The sequence below is a fragment of the Syngnathus floridae genome, chromosome 8 (genome assembly GCF_059516105.1).
Source record: "Syngnathus floridae isolate MCC-2025c chromosome 8, RoL_Sflo_1.0, whole genome shotgun sequence".
Classification (NCBI taxonomy): Eukaryota; Metazoa; Chordata; class Actinopteri; order Syngnathiformes; family Syngnathidae; genus Syngnathus; species Syngnathus floridae.
The window spans coordinates 3775151-3790801 of NC_142420.1; the positions used below are offsets into that span (position 1 = coordinate 3775151).

The 15651-nt window shown below is 38.7% G+C and overlaps 3 protein-coding genes across 12 annotated transcripts in view; 1 reads left to right on the plus strand and 2 right to left on the minus strand.

Annotated features, from left to right (window-relative positions):
• lmo7a (LIM domain 7a) overlaps positions 1 to 9692 on the minus strand; it is a 41361-nt gene extending 31669 nt beyond the window's left edge. For 4 of the 10 annotated variants that reach the window (XM_088382737.1, XM_088382738.1, XM_088382742.1 and 1 more), the window contains exons 1-4: positions 9530 to 9685; positions 9175 to 9384; positions 4120 to 4190; positions 2222 to 2291 (exon numbers count right to left, since the gene is read on the minus strand). In XM_088382737.1, the coding sequence (XP_088238863.1) occupies positions 2222 to 2291; positions 4120 to 4190; positions 9175 to 9243 (210 nt within the window). In that variant the 5' untranslated portion in view covers positions 9244 to 9384; positions 9530 to 9685. The other 6 variants (XM_088382740.1, XM_088382741.1, XM_088382744.1 and 3 more) reach the window with 4 other exon arrangements.
• A 542-nt stretch (positions 9693 to 10234) lies between these two features.
• Positions 10235 to 12637, minus strand: uchl3 (ubiquitin carboxyl-terminal esterase L3 (ubiquitin thiolesterase)). The gene is made up of 8 exons (XM_088382084.1): positions 12626 to 12637; positions 12369 to 12497; positions 12123 to 12279; positions 11630 to 11715; positions 11503 to 11550; positions 11347 to 11422; positions 10783 to 10841; positions 10235 to 10707 (listed from the first exon to the last, which is right to left on the minus strand). The coding sequence occupies exons 1-8, from the start codon at positions 12632 to 12634 to the stop codon at positions 10618 to 10620; spliced, it is 654 nt and encodes a 217-aa protein (XP_088238210.1). The 5' UTR covers positions 12635 to 12637; the 3' UTR covers positions 10235 to 10617.
• A 735-nt stretch (positions 12638 to 13372) lies between these two features.
• Positions 13373 to 14925, plus strand: commd6 (COMM domain containing 6). Its single transcript, XM_088382085.1, has 8 exons — positions 13373 to 13526; positions 13750 to 13808; positions 13882 to 13947; positions 14030 to 14106; positions 14185 to 14272; positions 14409 to 14489; positions 14574 to 14726; positions 14789 to 14925. The coding sequence occupies exons 1-8, from the start codon at positions 13502 to 13504 to the stop codon at positions 14837 to 14839; spliced, it is 600 nt and encodes a 199-aa protein (XP_088238211.1). The 5' UTR covers positions 13373 to 13501; the 3' UTR covers positions 14840 to 14925.
• The last annotated feature ends 726 nt before the right edge of the window (positions 14926 to 15651 follow it).

Sequence of the window (15651 nt, forward strand, 5' to 3'; positions counted from 1 at the left end):
AAAAACAAGTCAATTTTAAAATATATATTTTTTTCTCGTCTGTAATCATTTTTTTTCAAAGAGTTGAAAAAAATACCAACACAATGCTGCCTTTGTTGCTTGAATCTTCATTTGCAGCCAAAAATATTTTCGTTTAAGCAATGTTAATTCTTTAAACAAGAGGAATAAAATCACAAATTTCAGTGTTAACGCTTTTTCCTTTGGAAAGATTAGATCAGGGGATGCTGCTAATCTTTGTCAAATGTGGGCTTGTGAAGCTTTTTCATAATACAAGTAAAGTGTACTTGACTTTCAAGCTTCACTGTGTTCATGTTCACATTTGGGGGCACTATTATTTGCAAGTCTCCCACTGCTGCTCATTAGAAACTGACCAGATTTCAAACCTGTGAGAGTTTACCTTTCCAACTTTTTTACCTTATTTGGCTTCATATGCTTAAAAACCACACAATTGGTGCATCAATAGTCCTTAAAAGGACTATGAGTGGCTATAAAAATATTGAGGAGAAAAAAATCTCCACTTCTGCTCCCAGTTGAGTGTGAGAGACTAAGCCATGTTAGCTTGGAAGGACCCTGGTCTTTTCTCTGTGCGGTTCACGGTACGCAATAGCTGCCGGCCAGGCGGGACTTTTCCTGTGTATTCGCTGCACAATTTACGACCGGGTTGGTTTCAAAAGCTTTGCGGTCCAAGTCTCGGAAAATACCGCAGCAGATCCAGCAGGATACTTTGCTTTAGCTGGCGTTGCCTGTGTGGGGAAGGTGCGGGAATCATGTCATAATATTCATGATGGCGCAGGCACACTTTAGGATTCCTAACTGTCATAACAAGTGTAAAAATGAGTTGAAGTTGACAATGTGTTAATGGACTGTGTTTAATGTGTAAAACTTGAAGCTAAAAGTTGTTTTGATATGACTAAAACCCTCTTTACAAACATGCAAGCAATCATTGAATGAAAAAGCGTGGAGATAATCCTTCAGATGCTCACTGACCTCAAGTTCCAAGAGATTCGCTGGTGTTGAACATCCATTTCTATGGTTATCATCACTATTTACCTTCACTGTAACTCTTTTGTGGTAGCGTCACAAAACAAGCTACAAAGACAAGCACTATCAGCTGCTCACTGAGTTGAAATCGTTTTATGAAATCATTTCCTGAAATCCCCCATTATTTTGTACGACTTGTGGTCTTATTTACTTTTTGTATCCAGTGTTGCTTCCACTGCCCAGTATGTTGATTGACTCGGTGTGTGTGTGTGTGTGCGTGGGGGTGTTCTGTGATTCCACAAAGCAGCTGGACTCAATTACTCCCACAAGAGAGAGCTTTGTAACGGCTGGGTTTAAGGCACCTTTTCAAGCTTCCATTTCCCTGAACTTCGATGCAGACACTCCCCGAAACTAGCTAAGCCACTCTGGAAAATCATCTTACATCTACTATACATTGGCAGGCTGAGAAAGGTTTGCTGGAAGCAAAATGATGAAGAAAAAAAAAAAACATAATAAAAGCTCCTTACGGCTTCAGGAGGACATGCAGTGATTTGTGGTTTGGTATTTTTGGACTTATTTGGGGACCTATCCTTCATTTCTTGTTGAAACATTCACCTATTTACTGTTTTACGCTCAGTATATAAATATTGCTTCGATGGCATCTTGTGGGATTTTGGTGTTGAAGTAAAGGGAGGATCATCATTTAGTCAAACCTTAGCCTTGTCTAATAGAAAAAGTCCTTTCCCTATATCTTGTGGCATCTAATTAGGAACATTTTGGGTGGACGTAAATTATTGTCACTATTTGCGGCAGGGCTTGGTCACTACCTCTCGCAAAATTGCCCTTTGAATTGCTTGTATACAAATAGTTGAGTCTCTAGGTCTTAAACTTGAACCCTTAGGAAATCAATCTAGAATAGCTTGCAGTTGACCTTATCCAAGGCTAAAAGATAGCAGACAAGGACAAGGTCTTATGTTGTTATAGTTTTACCCCCACTACGTGTTTATGTGTATGTTCGTAGGATTACAGATAACACATTGTAACGAAACCTTCAAGAGAGCTGTAGGAGAGGTACAGAAAGCCTCTTTGATTTAGCAACATTCTAAAGTGGTTCTCTATTCTATGTAGTTATGTTACTTTACATTTTTAAATATATTTTATGGCGTTTTGTGTTTTGATATTTTTAGTTTTGGTTTGATAGTCAAAAAAAATTCATGACTTTTAAGTAAAGAAGACTTACCAAACCAGCGATTGGAGTTGGCAGTCTGTTGACCCGCTTGATGATGCCGGGCTTGATCTTGTTGATCACACTGGAGGAGAAGGAACAACACATAAGACATTTGGTAGTCTGCTCTAAGTTACGGGGAATGAACAAAAAGTTTTGCAAAGCCCTGCAGTGTTTACGACAGTGTTTAATGGCGGCCACCTGGATATGGTTTCGTCAGTGGCAGTTCTGCCACACCATGTAAACAAGCTGGACCTTCCACACAAGTGAAATAAAGACTCACTGAATAGTTTATTAAGTTTTACTGTCATGTGAGATGTCAACTGCAGTAATTATTTTCCTAAAATTGGTTTATTACTGTATTTATTTCATTGAATTATTCATTGATGAATTTTCCATTGATTAATTTCACATAATTCATAATTTGTTGGTTGATTTATTGTGAATTATTCATTAATAACCATATTGAGGTGTGGAGAATGGATTGATAGACATTTATGACGTGTAAAATGAGTCTTGACAATTAAATTGAACTAAACAGAAAATCATGCCAATTTTTTTTTCTCACAAAAATCAACTCATTGAAGATGTTGATATTATTGAGGTACTATATTTGGCCTGCAAATCATTACAAATCTGCAAAAAAATACAAGGCCTACTCACATTATAGTAAGTAACTAAGCCATGACTGCAAGTGAATGGTGACGTTACAACTTCAAACTATAAAATGGAAACCGGCTATTTGCAGGGTACAGGAACAAGGAAACGCCTCCCCAACCCAAAATAAATATAGATGTAATATAAAAATGTATTTAAAACATTTTTCTTTCTTTTTTTTAGTGTGGTTTCATAGTGTGGTTGTGGCCACTGGCGGCAACTGCAGGCTGTATGCAGCCCACCAGTTGCCCATTCTTTGTGTTGTCGAATGTGGCGACATCATGCACGTTCAAGAATGTAAAAGGAATGTTTGTCACACAATAGAAAGTTGCTGCCATTGGATCAGATAACAAAGTGGAAGCTGCGTAGGAAACAATCGTGTTCGCGAGCCGTCTTCCTTCGATAACCAGCAGCGCACAATGGCAGCTACGGGTCACGTTGTGTTTGAGAGTGTGAAAGTGATTTAACCTTCATCTTCCCTTTTCCTCAAACTGACAATACACAGCATGGGTGTCTTTGATGGATTGTTATTTGAACTAAGATTGCCTAAAAACTGCAACATCCACCAGAATGTTGTATTTCAGTTGGAGATGACAGTGGTAAACAAACTTCATCATTCCAACGACTGTTTCAGATTTTTTTTGTCCGATCAATGTTGCTAAATAAGAATAAAATAATATAGCTAGAATACAAAAAACAAACATTTCATTTGAAACAGGAACCAGAAATTAGAACACCTTCATATATGTCTAACTGCTCAGCACCCATATATGTCTACATGTTTTCATGAAGCCATGAGCAAATTGCACAAAAGATGAAATGGTAACTAACCTACATTACTCTCCAAATATTACATTTTTGGAAAACACCCCCATCGTGGGATGAGATTGTCACTTTTTAAAGGTAATAAAAGTTTTGGTATTGAATTTCAGTTTAACTATGCAAGTGTACCTATTGAAATGACCAACCAATTACGTAGTATATGGCCAATCAATCAGCAATATCAGAGCAATCAGTGCAATCTAGATAAATACACCCCATGAAAATGACCCCCCCACACACACTAGATGTTTCAATATAAAAACAAAAAAAATGTCCGATGACTCCATTCAGTTGTAGGCTGTCAAAACTTATGACACAAAAGATCAGCAACAAGAAAAGAGTCAGCGTTCGGGGGCGTTCGAGGGTTGGTTGCTGGGAAACATCAGTCACACCAAAAAGCCAAAAGAGAAGAAACGAAAACGCAGGATACTTACTCGCACAGCAGAACTCCACTCTCCAGAGCCGAGCGGAAGTCTTTGCCCTTAAATGTTTTCTTGGTGACTGCCTGGGAAAAAAAGGGGAAGAGAAACAAGTTAGGAGTGTCCAAGTGCAGGCTAAGAAGAGGAGGTGCTGGTATGTGACCACGAGGGGGGTGGTGGGGTGGAGAAGAAAGGTAGGATGTGGAGAACAGTAGGAGCGGAAGTTTGAGGTATTTCCTCCAGCGTTCCCACATGGCGTCTTTGGGGCAAAGTGGAACAGCTTCAGGTGTTCCTCAAGGTGCTCTCAATCTTCATTAAACCCAGTCCGGATTCCCAAACCCCAATGTGAACGGAACATCTGGAATGCTGCATGAATACCGTTTATCCTGTTTAGGCAGCCTATATCCTATAATTGGGCTTTCGGCAACACACTCAAACCATCACTGACTGGCAACAGAGTATTGGAATGAGGCCGTATTCTTGTAATATTACTATTTATTGTATTTCCCACTATCTTTACAGGTATGTGATTGTATGTGAGCGGAATGGGGTTGTCACACAAAGATGCACAATCAAAGATGGCACGGCCAAGTTTATTACATCATCCGCAACTGGAAATCTTGCAGTTCCTTATACCGTATTTAGCGGACTATAAGTCGCGATTAGACTTGTACTAATACATGTTTATGTTGCTAATATTACTACTTGATTTATTTATGTTTTGAAATGCACATCTGTTTTAGGAGTGTCGACTTACAACTTGAAATGGAAACAAGTTTCTCAATTTTCATCTCCATCTGGGTTTTACTTAATCCTCCAGCGTCGCTCTTGACAGTCAAAACAAAGCCAACCAGGTTGTAAACTGACTCTGCTTGGCTTAGGAAGGACAGTGCGGTTGCCATTGTCATCATATTTTGGCGACTCCTTTTTTTATCCTACGATTTCCTGCTGTGGGAGGCCTGCTTATTTTTTTCAAGACATTCTAATTCTACTCTAGAGTGACAGGAAGTCACAGGCTGATATGGTATAAAAATAGTGACAATTTATTAATTGTGGTTAACATAAAGTCTATTTATTGCCATAATGCAAGGAGGTATTGCAGGTGACACGCTCGAAACAAGTTGAGCGGGTTGGTTGTGATGTTTCCTCCTATTACGGCTTTTGTGTCCCATTCCCTCTCAAGGATCACAAAAGCCTTAATGGTCGCCCTATCTACCGTCTTTTTTGTTCGGAGAGCAAGCAAATTACATGAGTATCCTATTTCAGTACACTGTGAAGATTTAAAAAAAAATTGTAGCATTACCTAATGAAAATTAGTCAAGGGTTAACTGAGCTAAACAGGAGGGGCAGAGGGCTCACCCAAGCACTTAACTTTTTGTGCACTCTTAATTGTAATCATTAGAGACATCAAACATCCACTCTCGCTTGGCTGTCGGATGCGTGAGATAAAAACTCCCAACTGCAGCAATAGAGCACTGCTCTCATTTAACGGGGGAGATTTAAGAGAAGCAGCGGAGATTTTCAAATCCTTGCTGCAAAAGCTCCAAAGCCTGTGCTCCCCTCAAGAATGTGCTGAATGCGTCCCGTGACGACTATTTTCCCCCTTGTGCCCACTACATGTTACAGTTGGCAGGATTTCTTACTGGTCTTCATCGGGGCTGTCACTGAAGATGCCACAATTAATTTACTGTCAAAACACAGGAGGTAAAAATGCAGAGCTGTAAATATGGATTTGCTAGGCAACAAAGTCCAACAGAAAACCAGTGACTGCGTCTTAGCTTTGGAAACGTGTTGTACTCCTCGGGTCTTCACATTAATTAATTTATTCTTGATGCTTTCAGTCTCTCTTTTTATCTATGAGAATAATATCACAAGGAAACAAGGAATCATATTTTCACAACAATAAAGTCGCAACATGAAGAGGAAAAAAAAATCTTCATAAAATATAAGGTTTAATTTTGAACATAGTCTTTGTATAATTGTTTTTAAATGGAGTTTTAATTTTCGACAGCATTACTAGAAAGTTGAACAGTTATAAGATGCCATTGTATTGTGAGAAAACGTGAGTTTACAAGAGTTAAGTGATAATAATAATGACAACAAAAATGTCAGTTGCAATAATAATTCATAACATTTGTGAAAGGTTAAAATTTTAAATAATTTAAATATATAATATTAAGAGAAAATTTGATTTTATGAAAATAACTGTAGAATGGAACGTTTTAATTTTCTAAGAAAAGTTGTAAAATCTTAGAATGTCATGAAAATAATGTCATATGAGAAGGATAACATCAAAAGAGATAAAAATAGGTTTTCACTTCATAATAATACATTTAATTATATCAAATAATTAAAAAAATTACAATTTTACAGCAAAAAGATAGTAATTGTAAATCCTCGTAGTACATACACACAGCTGTCTTACCGTGTTACGCGCCATTGTTCCATAACATACTCCACAGCCTCCACTTTACTTTAACAGCCCAGTTTCTTGCTGCCCTCAGTCTCCTCTTAGATAAAATGTCTTGTTGCCGAGAACTACAGAAGAGTGTTGTTTGTTAGCATGTTTGGCTCTAAATTAATTATTTGTTCAATACTGCGCTGAAAAAGCACCATCAAAGCAACGCTACTTATGTGCCATCTTGCATCTTGCAGAGAAAACCATCGTCCATCCACTAGATGTCAGTACATGCAACACGCTGCTCCTTATATTCCGTAAGTCAATAATGTGGATTGTAGACTGAGTGCAAATAATCGAGAGAATCGAGTCCGAGACCACAGCTAATGTTTATTCATGCAGGCCACTGAGGCGCATCAGTAGTTGCACACCACCCCCCCCTCCCATCAGCTGAATGTTCCTAAAATCATTTGTTCTAGAAAAGGACACAGGGTCCAACTAGGGCAATACAAAATAGTCCAATATCATTGGGCTCGATGTACTGTTGATACAACACTGCATCAACATTTAAAAGCAATGAGAGCATCTATGTGTGAGGTCCTAATTGAATAAGTTGAACACCGCCACATTGAGGCGACTAATGACCAGCCTGTAGGTCGCGCAAGGTGATTCGTCTTGGGCCACATACCACAAACAGAAGAGTTCAATTTGGTGAAACACATTAAAGAGCTGCCAAAAATGATATTTCCATGTATGTAGCTATTCTATATATGAACGGTAACTAAAATTCTCTGCAACGGCCTCCAACTCAAAGATGCTGTTCCTGGTCAAGACACTCAAATACCACTTGGCAACACTGCAGACACAAGTGGAAGCTCTTGCTATCTTCCTCGCTTCAACAAGCGTTCGAACACAACTTTCAAAATAAAAGAACTGCATATTTTACATTTTATTTTTGATTTGACAGTGACTGGCAGGGCCGGTCAGAGACTGTGGGCAAGCCAGATGTAGCCCACGGGCCGTACCTTGCCTACTCACAAGTCTTCCACAGAGCTTCAGCTATATGAGTCATGTGATTCTTATGATTCATGAGGAAGATTAAAAGTGTGCGTCTCGAATGTCAGAAAGTGTGTTAGATGTCAGAAACACTCCGGTGCTAAGAAACGGCAGAATTGTGGATGTGTTTCTCTGTTTCTAAGACTGTGGATGAAAAATGAAACTAAAATAACTAGGGTGTGAGATTGTGGGGAAAAGTCACAGCTAAGAGAGACAACACTTCAAATCCTTTGAGTCATCTCTGTGGTCAAACATGAAGCCTTGGAGACTGTTTTGACAATGTTCCATATGCAAAATATTTAAAAAACAAACAAAAGAAATGTCATTTGCGGGCAGATTGTGGTGCAAATCTCTCTTTCAACACATTCTTGGCACTGTTGCTATTCCTTTACTGTTCTTTATGTAAGATGCTGTGCTGGGGGCCTGTAACAGGAATGTGTCCATGTGACAAGCTGCAGAGCATCTGAGAATAACTTTTTAAGATTGACGCCATTATTACTAAGAACACTCAAGTCTCTGTTTTAAGTTGTGTGAAGCCTGGCGGTTTGTTAATCATTCAGCAGCAAACGGATCCAACAACACAGCCTCCTCTCGTTAAAACCACAACCTTTGTCCAATTGCTTTTTGCCTTCTACCTGCACGAGCTGGTGGGCTTCCTTATGGAATCTTGTTGCCCCCGAGCTACAATGGGCCAGTGTGCATGACACTGATGTCACACTGAAAGTATTCACATTCCCCCCCCACCTCGTGAAATTGGAACAATATTTGTTTAGTTACAAGCTGGGCACAACAAGCAAGCCACCCTGCTGAGAGGAGAATATCTGGGACGAGGCAACATCTTTTCAGCCACTTTTCGCAGCCTATTCGAGAAGCCAAAACTCATGCTGTACTTTGTTATACTCTATGACATCATGATAATTTACTCACTTTAAATCACACATAGTCTTGGACAAGAATGTCAAATTAATTTTGCACTTTTAATCACTACCGATCCTCAGAACAATGTGTAAAGTCCAAGGACCTCAATGAAGATAGAAGGACAATTAGATTGACCAAATTGCAGAAGTCTTTGACCTGTTTCAAAACAAGTGCCACCAAAAGATCATAATCTCAAACATTTTTTTACGTAATTATGAATTGGCGTTCCATTGGGAGAAGACATAAGGTGTCACCCTTGCAGAAAAGGAAATTGAATAGAACATTTTTGTTGCTTATACATTATGTTGCCCCTGCAAACCACTCCTGACAGGGGGCCAAATAAATAAATAAAAAAAATAAAAAAAATAAAGCAAGGCAAACAAGGGGTAAATATAAAAAATCTTGGATCATTTGGACTTATCGAGGTTAATATAATTGTTTTTTTTAACTAAAATGTTGGATCTCTTAAATCCAAAACTGTACTACAGTAAATGAGTAATATGTGAATTTCAGTGACGCATCATCACGTCGGTGACACACAATAGCTCTAGTTTTATTTCGTCCTGAAGTTTTTTTCTTTTAGCTTAAAACTTGTCAGCCAAGTGTGGAATCGTCCATTTCTTGACAAAGACATCATCTCTGTCCAAATGTCACTGACACCAATGACAGAAAGCCCAAATAAAGACGCGTGCACTCACTTCGATCCACCTCTGTGCCTCCACGTACGCGTCCTGGCAGCTCACCGTGGATTGTTCTCGCCACTCCATCACACCGAAATATCTTGTTATTCTTTAAACGGAACCGAACCTCACTCGGTTGAACTCGCAGTTACACGTTCACAGACATTGTTGTGCAGTCCTCCCTTCTTCTCGACAAGTGGACCAACCAGGTGTTATTTACTAATCTCACTGCGAACAAAAAAAGAAACAGTTAAATGCATTCTTTTGTGCGCTTTTGTGCGCAAGGTGGAACACTCACGCATTCTTTTGCATCATATCACATGATCGCAGCGCTTAAATTCCATAAGACACACCTGTCTAGAGTGATCCTCACCTTTTAATTGTCCTCCCCACGCAGAAGTCACTTTATACAGTAGGCGAGGACCATATTCCACGGATTCTGCGTAAGTGACTGAGTTGAAGAAGCCCTAATACGTCTTGGTAAATTGTTAAAAAAAAAAAGTTCTCTCCCTTGAAGAGATCATACTTTTTTTTTTCTTTTAAAAGCAACAGGCACAAAAGTTATCACAGCAGCGCCACTCTGTGGAAACTGCTGTGTATTGAAGAGTGTCAAAGTGTAACCCATGGTGGAAAATTGGCTTTTGAATGTTTACCTACTAATATGGATCTCTGGAGTGTCTTCCAACTCATCAAGTGTGAAATTAAACAATCAAGTGTTATGTTCTAATTTATTTTGAAGTGTTTTCAAGCAAGCTCTGCTGCACTCTTATATAACGGTGAGCTTATTAGTAGACTCCTTCACTAAGCCAAAAGGTAAGCAGAGCTGCACTTTTGGACAGATTAGCATTACCTAAGTGTAACAAACAAACAAAATAAAGTATTAAAAATGTTTTTTTTTTTAAATATTGTAAAAAAAAATAGACTAGAAATGCTGACCCACAAGTTTGTTGGGGTTGTAATCCGTCGACAAAAAATAAATAAATTAGGATTTAAAGTAATATGGTTTCTCTTAAATTACTTTATTTGCTTGTTGAAATGACTCAAAATTTCATCAATACAAAAAGATAAGGCAAAGACATTAATTTTAGCGTTTAATTGAGAAGTGTTTTATATGATTACAAAAAAATGTAAGCTTCATTCACAAGGACATGGTGACTTGGCCTGGCGTTCAAGTGATACTCGATTAGTAAGTGCTTTATAATATCGTCTTTGGCGGCCGAAACCGCCCCAACACTGAAAACTGTGCTCAATTTTGTAAACATTTTAGTGCAATAACAAGTAAGCACTTGAAGTATCTCCCGAAGAATCTCATCCAACTCTGTCAAAATAATTCATGGAATTTTTTTTTAATTGAAAAAGCTTCCCGTGAATCAGTAGCTGAGCTATGTTGAAAATGCGGATAAAGCCAGCACTTGAGAATGTTTTGGCAGTAAAAATGTTCCCTCCGCTCATTGGATCGCCTCAGTAAGAATCTTTGGAGAGGGCGATAATGGTGAAGCGGACCTCCTGTGGGTCACGGGCCATGAAGGTCTTACAAACCTCCACAGCGTCCTGAAACAAACAAGAGTTTGGATTGGCTGTTCTCCTTTTTACAACATCAACATTTTTTATATGGCACCATCTTACCTCGAGGAGAGTATCTTCACTTGTTTTACCGTGAAGAATTGGGAAGGGTTTACCACCATCTGGGGAGAAAAAAAAAAACTTCTGGGGTGAATTAAAATAAATTAATAAATAAAATTCATACCAGCAGTGTGACGAGTACAAAAACAATATAATTTGTTAATAGTTACCATTGGAAATTACAGAAAAGGCAAATCATATTGTTATTGCTGAACTTGAAATAAGACTTTGAAAAGAAAAAAAAAAAACTCTCATAACACAAAGAGCTTAAATATATTAACACACATTTAAATCCTTTGTTTACGTGCCAGGATTTTTTAGTTTGAAAACTTTGAACCTTCGTACTTGTGCACAAAATTAAGTTAAACACAAGTAAGCCAGTTAAATCACACACACACTGACCCACGCACATTAACACACACCACCCTAACTTCAATGACAAGTTAAAGTTGGGCGGTCAAAGCGCTGTGGTGAAATTTTGTATGACGTTAAAGGTTTAATTTTGTGTGAAACTGTTAAAACCATCTTGGATACGTTAAGGGGTGATCATCACTGCAGTTAGCTCACCTAATTCATACAATTGCCCTCCAACGTTCACAAAAGCTATAAAGTGAAGGTTGACTTTCTCGTCTATGCTTGGTGCCTGCAATAAAGAAAATAAATAAATCAAATAGAACAGCACGCCTTCAATTAAATCCAAGTAATTCAAAATCAATAACACACCTCAGTCTGACCCTCTTGTGCACTGGATTCATGTGTGACACGTATACTCTGATGATAAACACAAGAGAGACTTGTTAGCTGATGCTAATACGAATACTTCATGGTATTGTGTTCCCATCAAGAGTACCTCATCCGTCTCTAGAGAGACACCTCTTTGCTGCGGACTCATTTTACAGGTGCGATCCACAAACTTCTTCAGAGCTGAGTCCGACTCTAAAAAAATAAAAATATAGTGTTGGCAGCATGGTGGAGCAATGTCATTTCATAGTCACAGTGTGGAATTTCTTTTACAAAAAACTTGAAGCTAAGCTAGCTCATTGATCTGCCAATTGAGTACCTGTAGCTTAAGCCATATTAACTGTGGAAGGCTTTTAATTTCTGGAGCTGGAAGGAGAACATTTTCCCATCTTTCCACCTTGGGACTATTTTTTATAAGCAGCACTGAGATAGAAATTGTTCTGCCTATATAATATATAGGCAGGACAATTTCAACATGTCAAAAAAAAGTAGATTCTAATTAAAGGAGCCTTTAATTAGGAATCCATTTTTTGGGGAATTTTCCAAAAAAGGATCATGCCTCCATGTTGAATTGTTGCCATCTTAGCGCAATGACAACTCACCGAATTCCAGGTGTTTCAGGTTATTGGCAACCGCGTGAATTAGTCCTATCGTGCCGCAGGCATTGCCAATTGTTTGCCTCATGAAATAGACATCAGTGGGCACATTCAGTTGCTGAGTCTTCAGTCTCTCTTCTTCTTCTTGTTTGAATGCTTCATACTAGTTAAAAGGCAGAACAATAGTCAACATTTAGACCAATTCAGGTGACCCGGTATAATTTTGCCACCCAATGTCTAAACGTGAAGTACCTTCTCTGTGATGGGGAAGAGGAGTAGCACAGCACAAACAGGTCTTGGCACCATGCTAAGCATTTCTGTATCCAATCCATACACGTCTCCGAACTGCCAGCTTGGCTTCATGCCCAAAGAGCTGACAAACTAGGCACAAAAATGGAAATCAATAATTTCGACCATAAGGCAACATCGTTGTTTAGGGCCTTATTCCACATTTGGGTGGTTTTTTAAATTGTTTCTCAACAAGTTAATTCATATAAAGCCACACTCACCTTTGTCATGACCTGAAAAGACAGAAAAGAAACAGAAATATTAGCTAAATATTCGTAAATACAATTACTAAAACTGTAACGCTTAGCTTGTGTCGTGGTTCCTAGCCCTAGATAGCCAGCCCGCACATGTTTTGTGTTTTCTTGTCAGGCAAATGTGTCTCAATATAAAGAATAAATCAATATTAATACGTACTTCGGGATTCGCCTCCAGGGGCAACCAGGTTGGGACGCTCATTTTGACAACAAATTCAGTAAGTTGTAAGAATGAAAGAACAAAATTGGTCTTCCCAAGTGACTTTGACAGCCGGGTTCCACTTCCGCGTCGGTAAACCCCACTCACTATTTATAAATATCAAAAGGGGAGTCAGCTTCAGCTATATATAAAGTTACAAATATATTTACAAATGTAATGAAATTAAATAACTTCCTTTCGTTTAGTTATAATTTCAAACATTTAATCGTTACAAAATAGACTCCAGCATTAAAATAATTCGGCTTTTTTTTTACCATTTAAAACACCACCACCCACCCGAATGAAACATTCCAAAAATGAGGGCGGGGTTTAGATAGAGCTTTCCTTTGCCTTCACGTCCGTCAGAAATGTTCTATAAAATGAGATCAAATTTGTCGAAAACATTAGATTTTTGAGTGGTTTACATTTTAGAATAACGTCGTTATTGCACGCACAATAGAGTAATCAACATTAAGTCACACACTGCTACTTAAAATACGTTTTTCCATATCTATTTTTCATTTTTACCACGAATTTTGAAATGAAGTAACTGAATCTAGTGGCGACCCGGAAGTAGTTTATACTCTGTTAAATCGCATCATCGACACTTTGAGAACATTTCTGAGCAAAGCGGAAATCCGAAGATGCCATCGGCCGAGCACTCTCTTGGTGTGTCAAATAAATATTCTTTTGTCTGTGCGTGAAGTCATAGTTATTATTTTAACCTAAACATGACATTGTTTGTTTTAAATACAACCGATTGGGGCAGCTTCCTGCATAGCGTTAGCTTAACATCATAATTGAACTGGCTAACTAGCCATATGTTGCAACTGTTTTTAGTTTTGAGTGTCCATAGGAAATGTCCTTAACTTTTTTTTTCATTGCTTATAAGGGACAGACATTGTTGTGGAGAACATCTGCAGACTCAATCCAGACATATTGGCAGAACACGTGAGTAAATATGTCACTAGAAAGATTGCTAAATAAATCTGTTTTTGCACTTCACATTTTATATAATCTCCAGTGTCATCATATCCTGAGTTACCTGCAAGGAAAGACTAAAGGAGTTGACTCTGCAGAAATTTGTGACGTGAGCAAAAACACTCAATGGAATCTGTGCTTAATTAACTTATTTTTGGGACCTACAGTAGTACATTATTGTGCTATGTCAGATTTTTCAGCGAGCCGGAGTCACACTTGATCATGAATCTCTACAGAGCATTGTCAGATTCCTTTTGTTATCATTCAGGTATTGTGTAGTGTAGTGGCACAGTTGTATAAATACATAAAGGAGCATTCAATTAATACATGACTTTAAATTGTGCAGGTCTGCCGGGAAAAGCGAGCTGTCTGCAGACGACTTTGTGTCAAGGCTAGAAGAAGGCAGCAAAAAATGGTCCAAAGCGTCGCTCCAGGTTCAGTGTCTTTCAATGTCTTGTTTGGCTAATATACTCAAAACAAATTTAGTAATTTGCCTCAATTGCATGCATGATGTGTTGAGACCCCCCCCCCCGAATACAAATGCTACATAATTCTTGTTTCTTACTTCAGGTCCTCCACAATTTATGGATTGAACATGGAGGATCAGTACAAGTCCAGCAGGCCACCCAGGACTTGCTCAGCGCCGGTCGGGTAATTTCAACACAATATAGCGGCCTGGTTTACTTTCCCAAGTATGACTCATGAAGTTGTATGTTTACATTGTTGTTGTGTTAGCTCGTGGACATGCAGTGGAAGCTGGGCATGGCAGTGAGCTCTGACACCTGCCGTTCTCTCAACTCGCCCTTCGTGACCATTCTTCTGAAAATCGCTGAGCCAACTGGCCAGATAAACCAGAAGGCGTTTGAGATGACAGTCCCGCAATTCCAAGTAGGCACCATCATCTTTAGTATCCTTGTGATAATTTGAGTTAACTTTTTGTTTCTTGGCAGAACTTTCACAAGCAGATGAAGGAGCTGGCGGCTGTCATGGAGACCATATGATTGACTGCACATGTGTGTCTGATGTGTATTACTATACAACATTAAACTCTCTGATACTACCTCAGAAAGCAGGTAGTGTTTGTAAACACATCCATGTAATTCTACTGCCCAAACCAGTCTCATACAAAAGTTTAGAGGTCTGGCATTGGTACATTGTGTAGAGACAATGCTCATAATTTGTGTACCTTTGTTATTTAATGTACAGTACAATGCAGGGGATACGCAATTGGCAGTCTCCTCCCCCAAGACAGATGTTGTAGCACCTTCACTGACCTGTGGGCGGCAGCATGAGGCCACCGGGTATCTAGACTAAAATGCTCAAATCAGTAAAAAAATATATATATATAAGAGGACAGTATTAGATAAAGAAAGTGTATATTGATTTTGGAAACTTCACATTATTATTGTGAATAACTTGTGACTAGACACGTTACACAAACTCTATTTTTGTATGGGAACAACAAAAGGCCCTCAAATTTGGCCCCTTGTTGATATGTGCAATTCCCAGAATGAGGGGGTATGAAATTTAACACCACTCTCAGAGAATCCTTGCATTTCCTCAAATAATTTGGAAGCGATTAGTTTTCAATGATAAGTTTTATGAAATGATCATAGTTTGTGCTAGAGGTCAAACTATTATTACAGGGAATTATTTTTAGGGGTCGGCGTCATATTTGTGAAGAGCAAGTGGTGCTTTGGTAGTCTGTGAAAAAAAGGCACAGACTTTTGTTAAAAGATAAAGAAGCCGGCAGTCAAGCATGAGCCCTCTCATGTCTTAGCTGATAAGGTTGCAGCAGCTATTTTTAGGGACC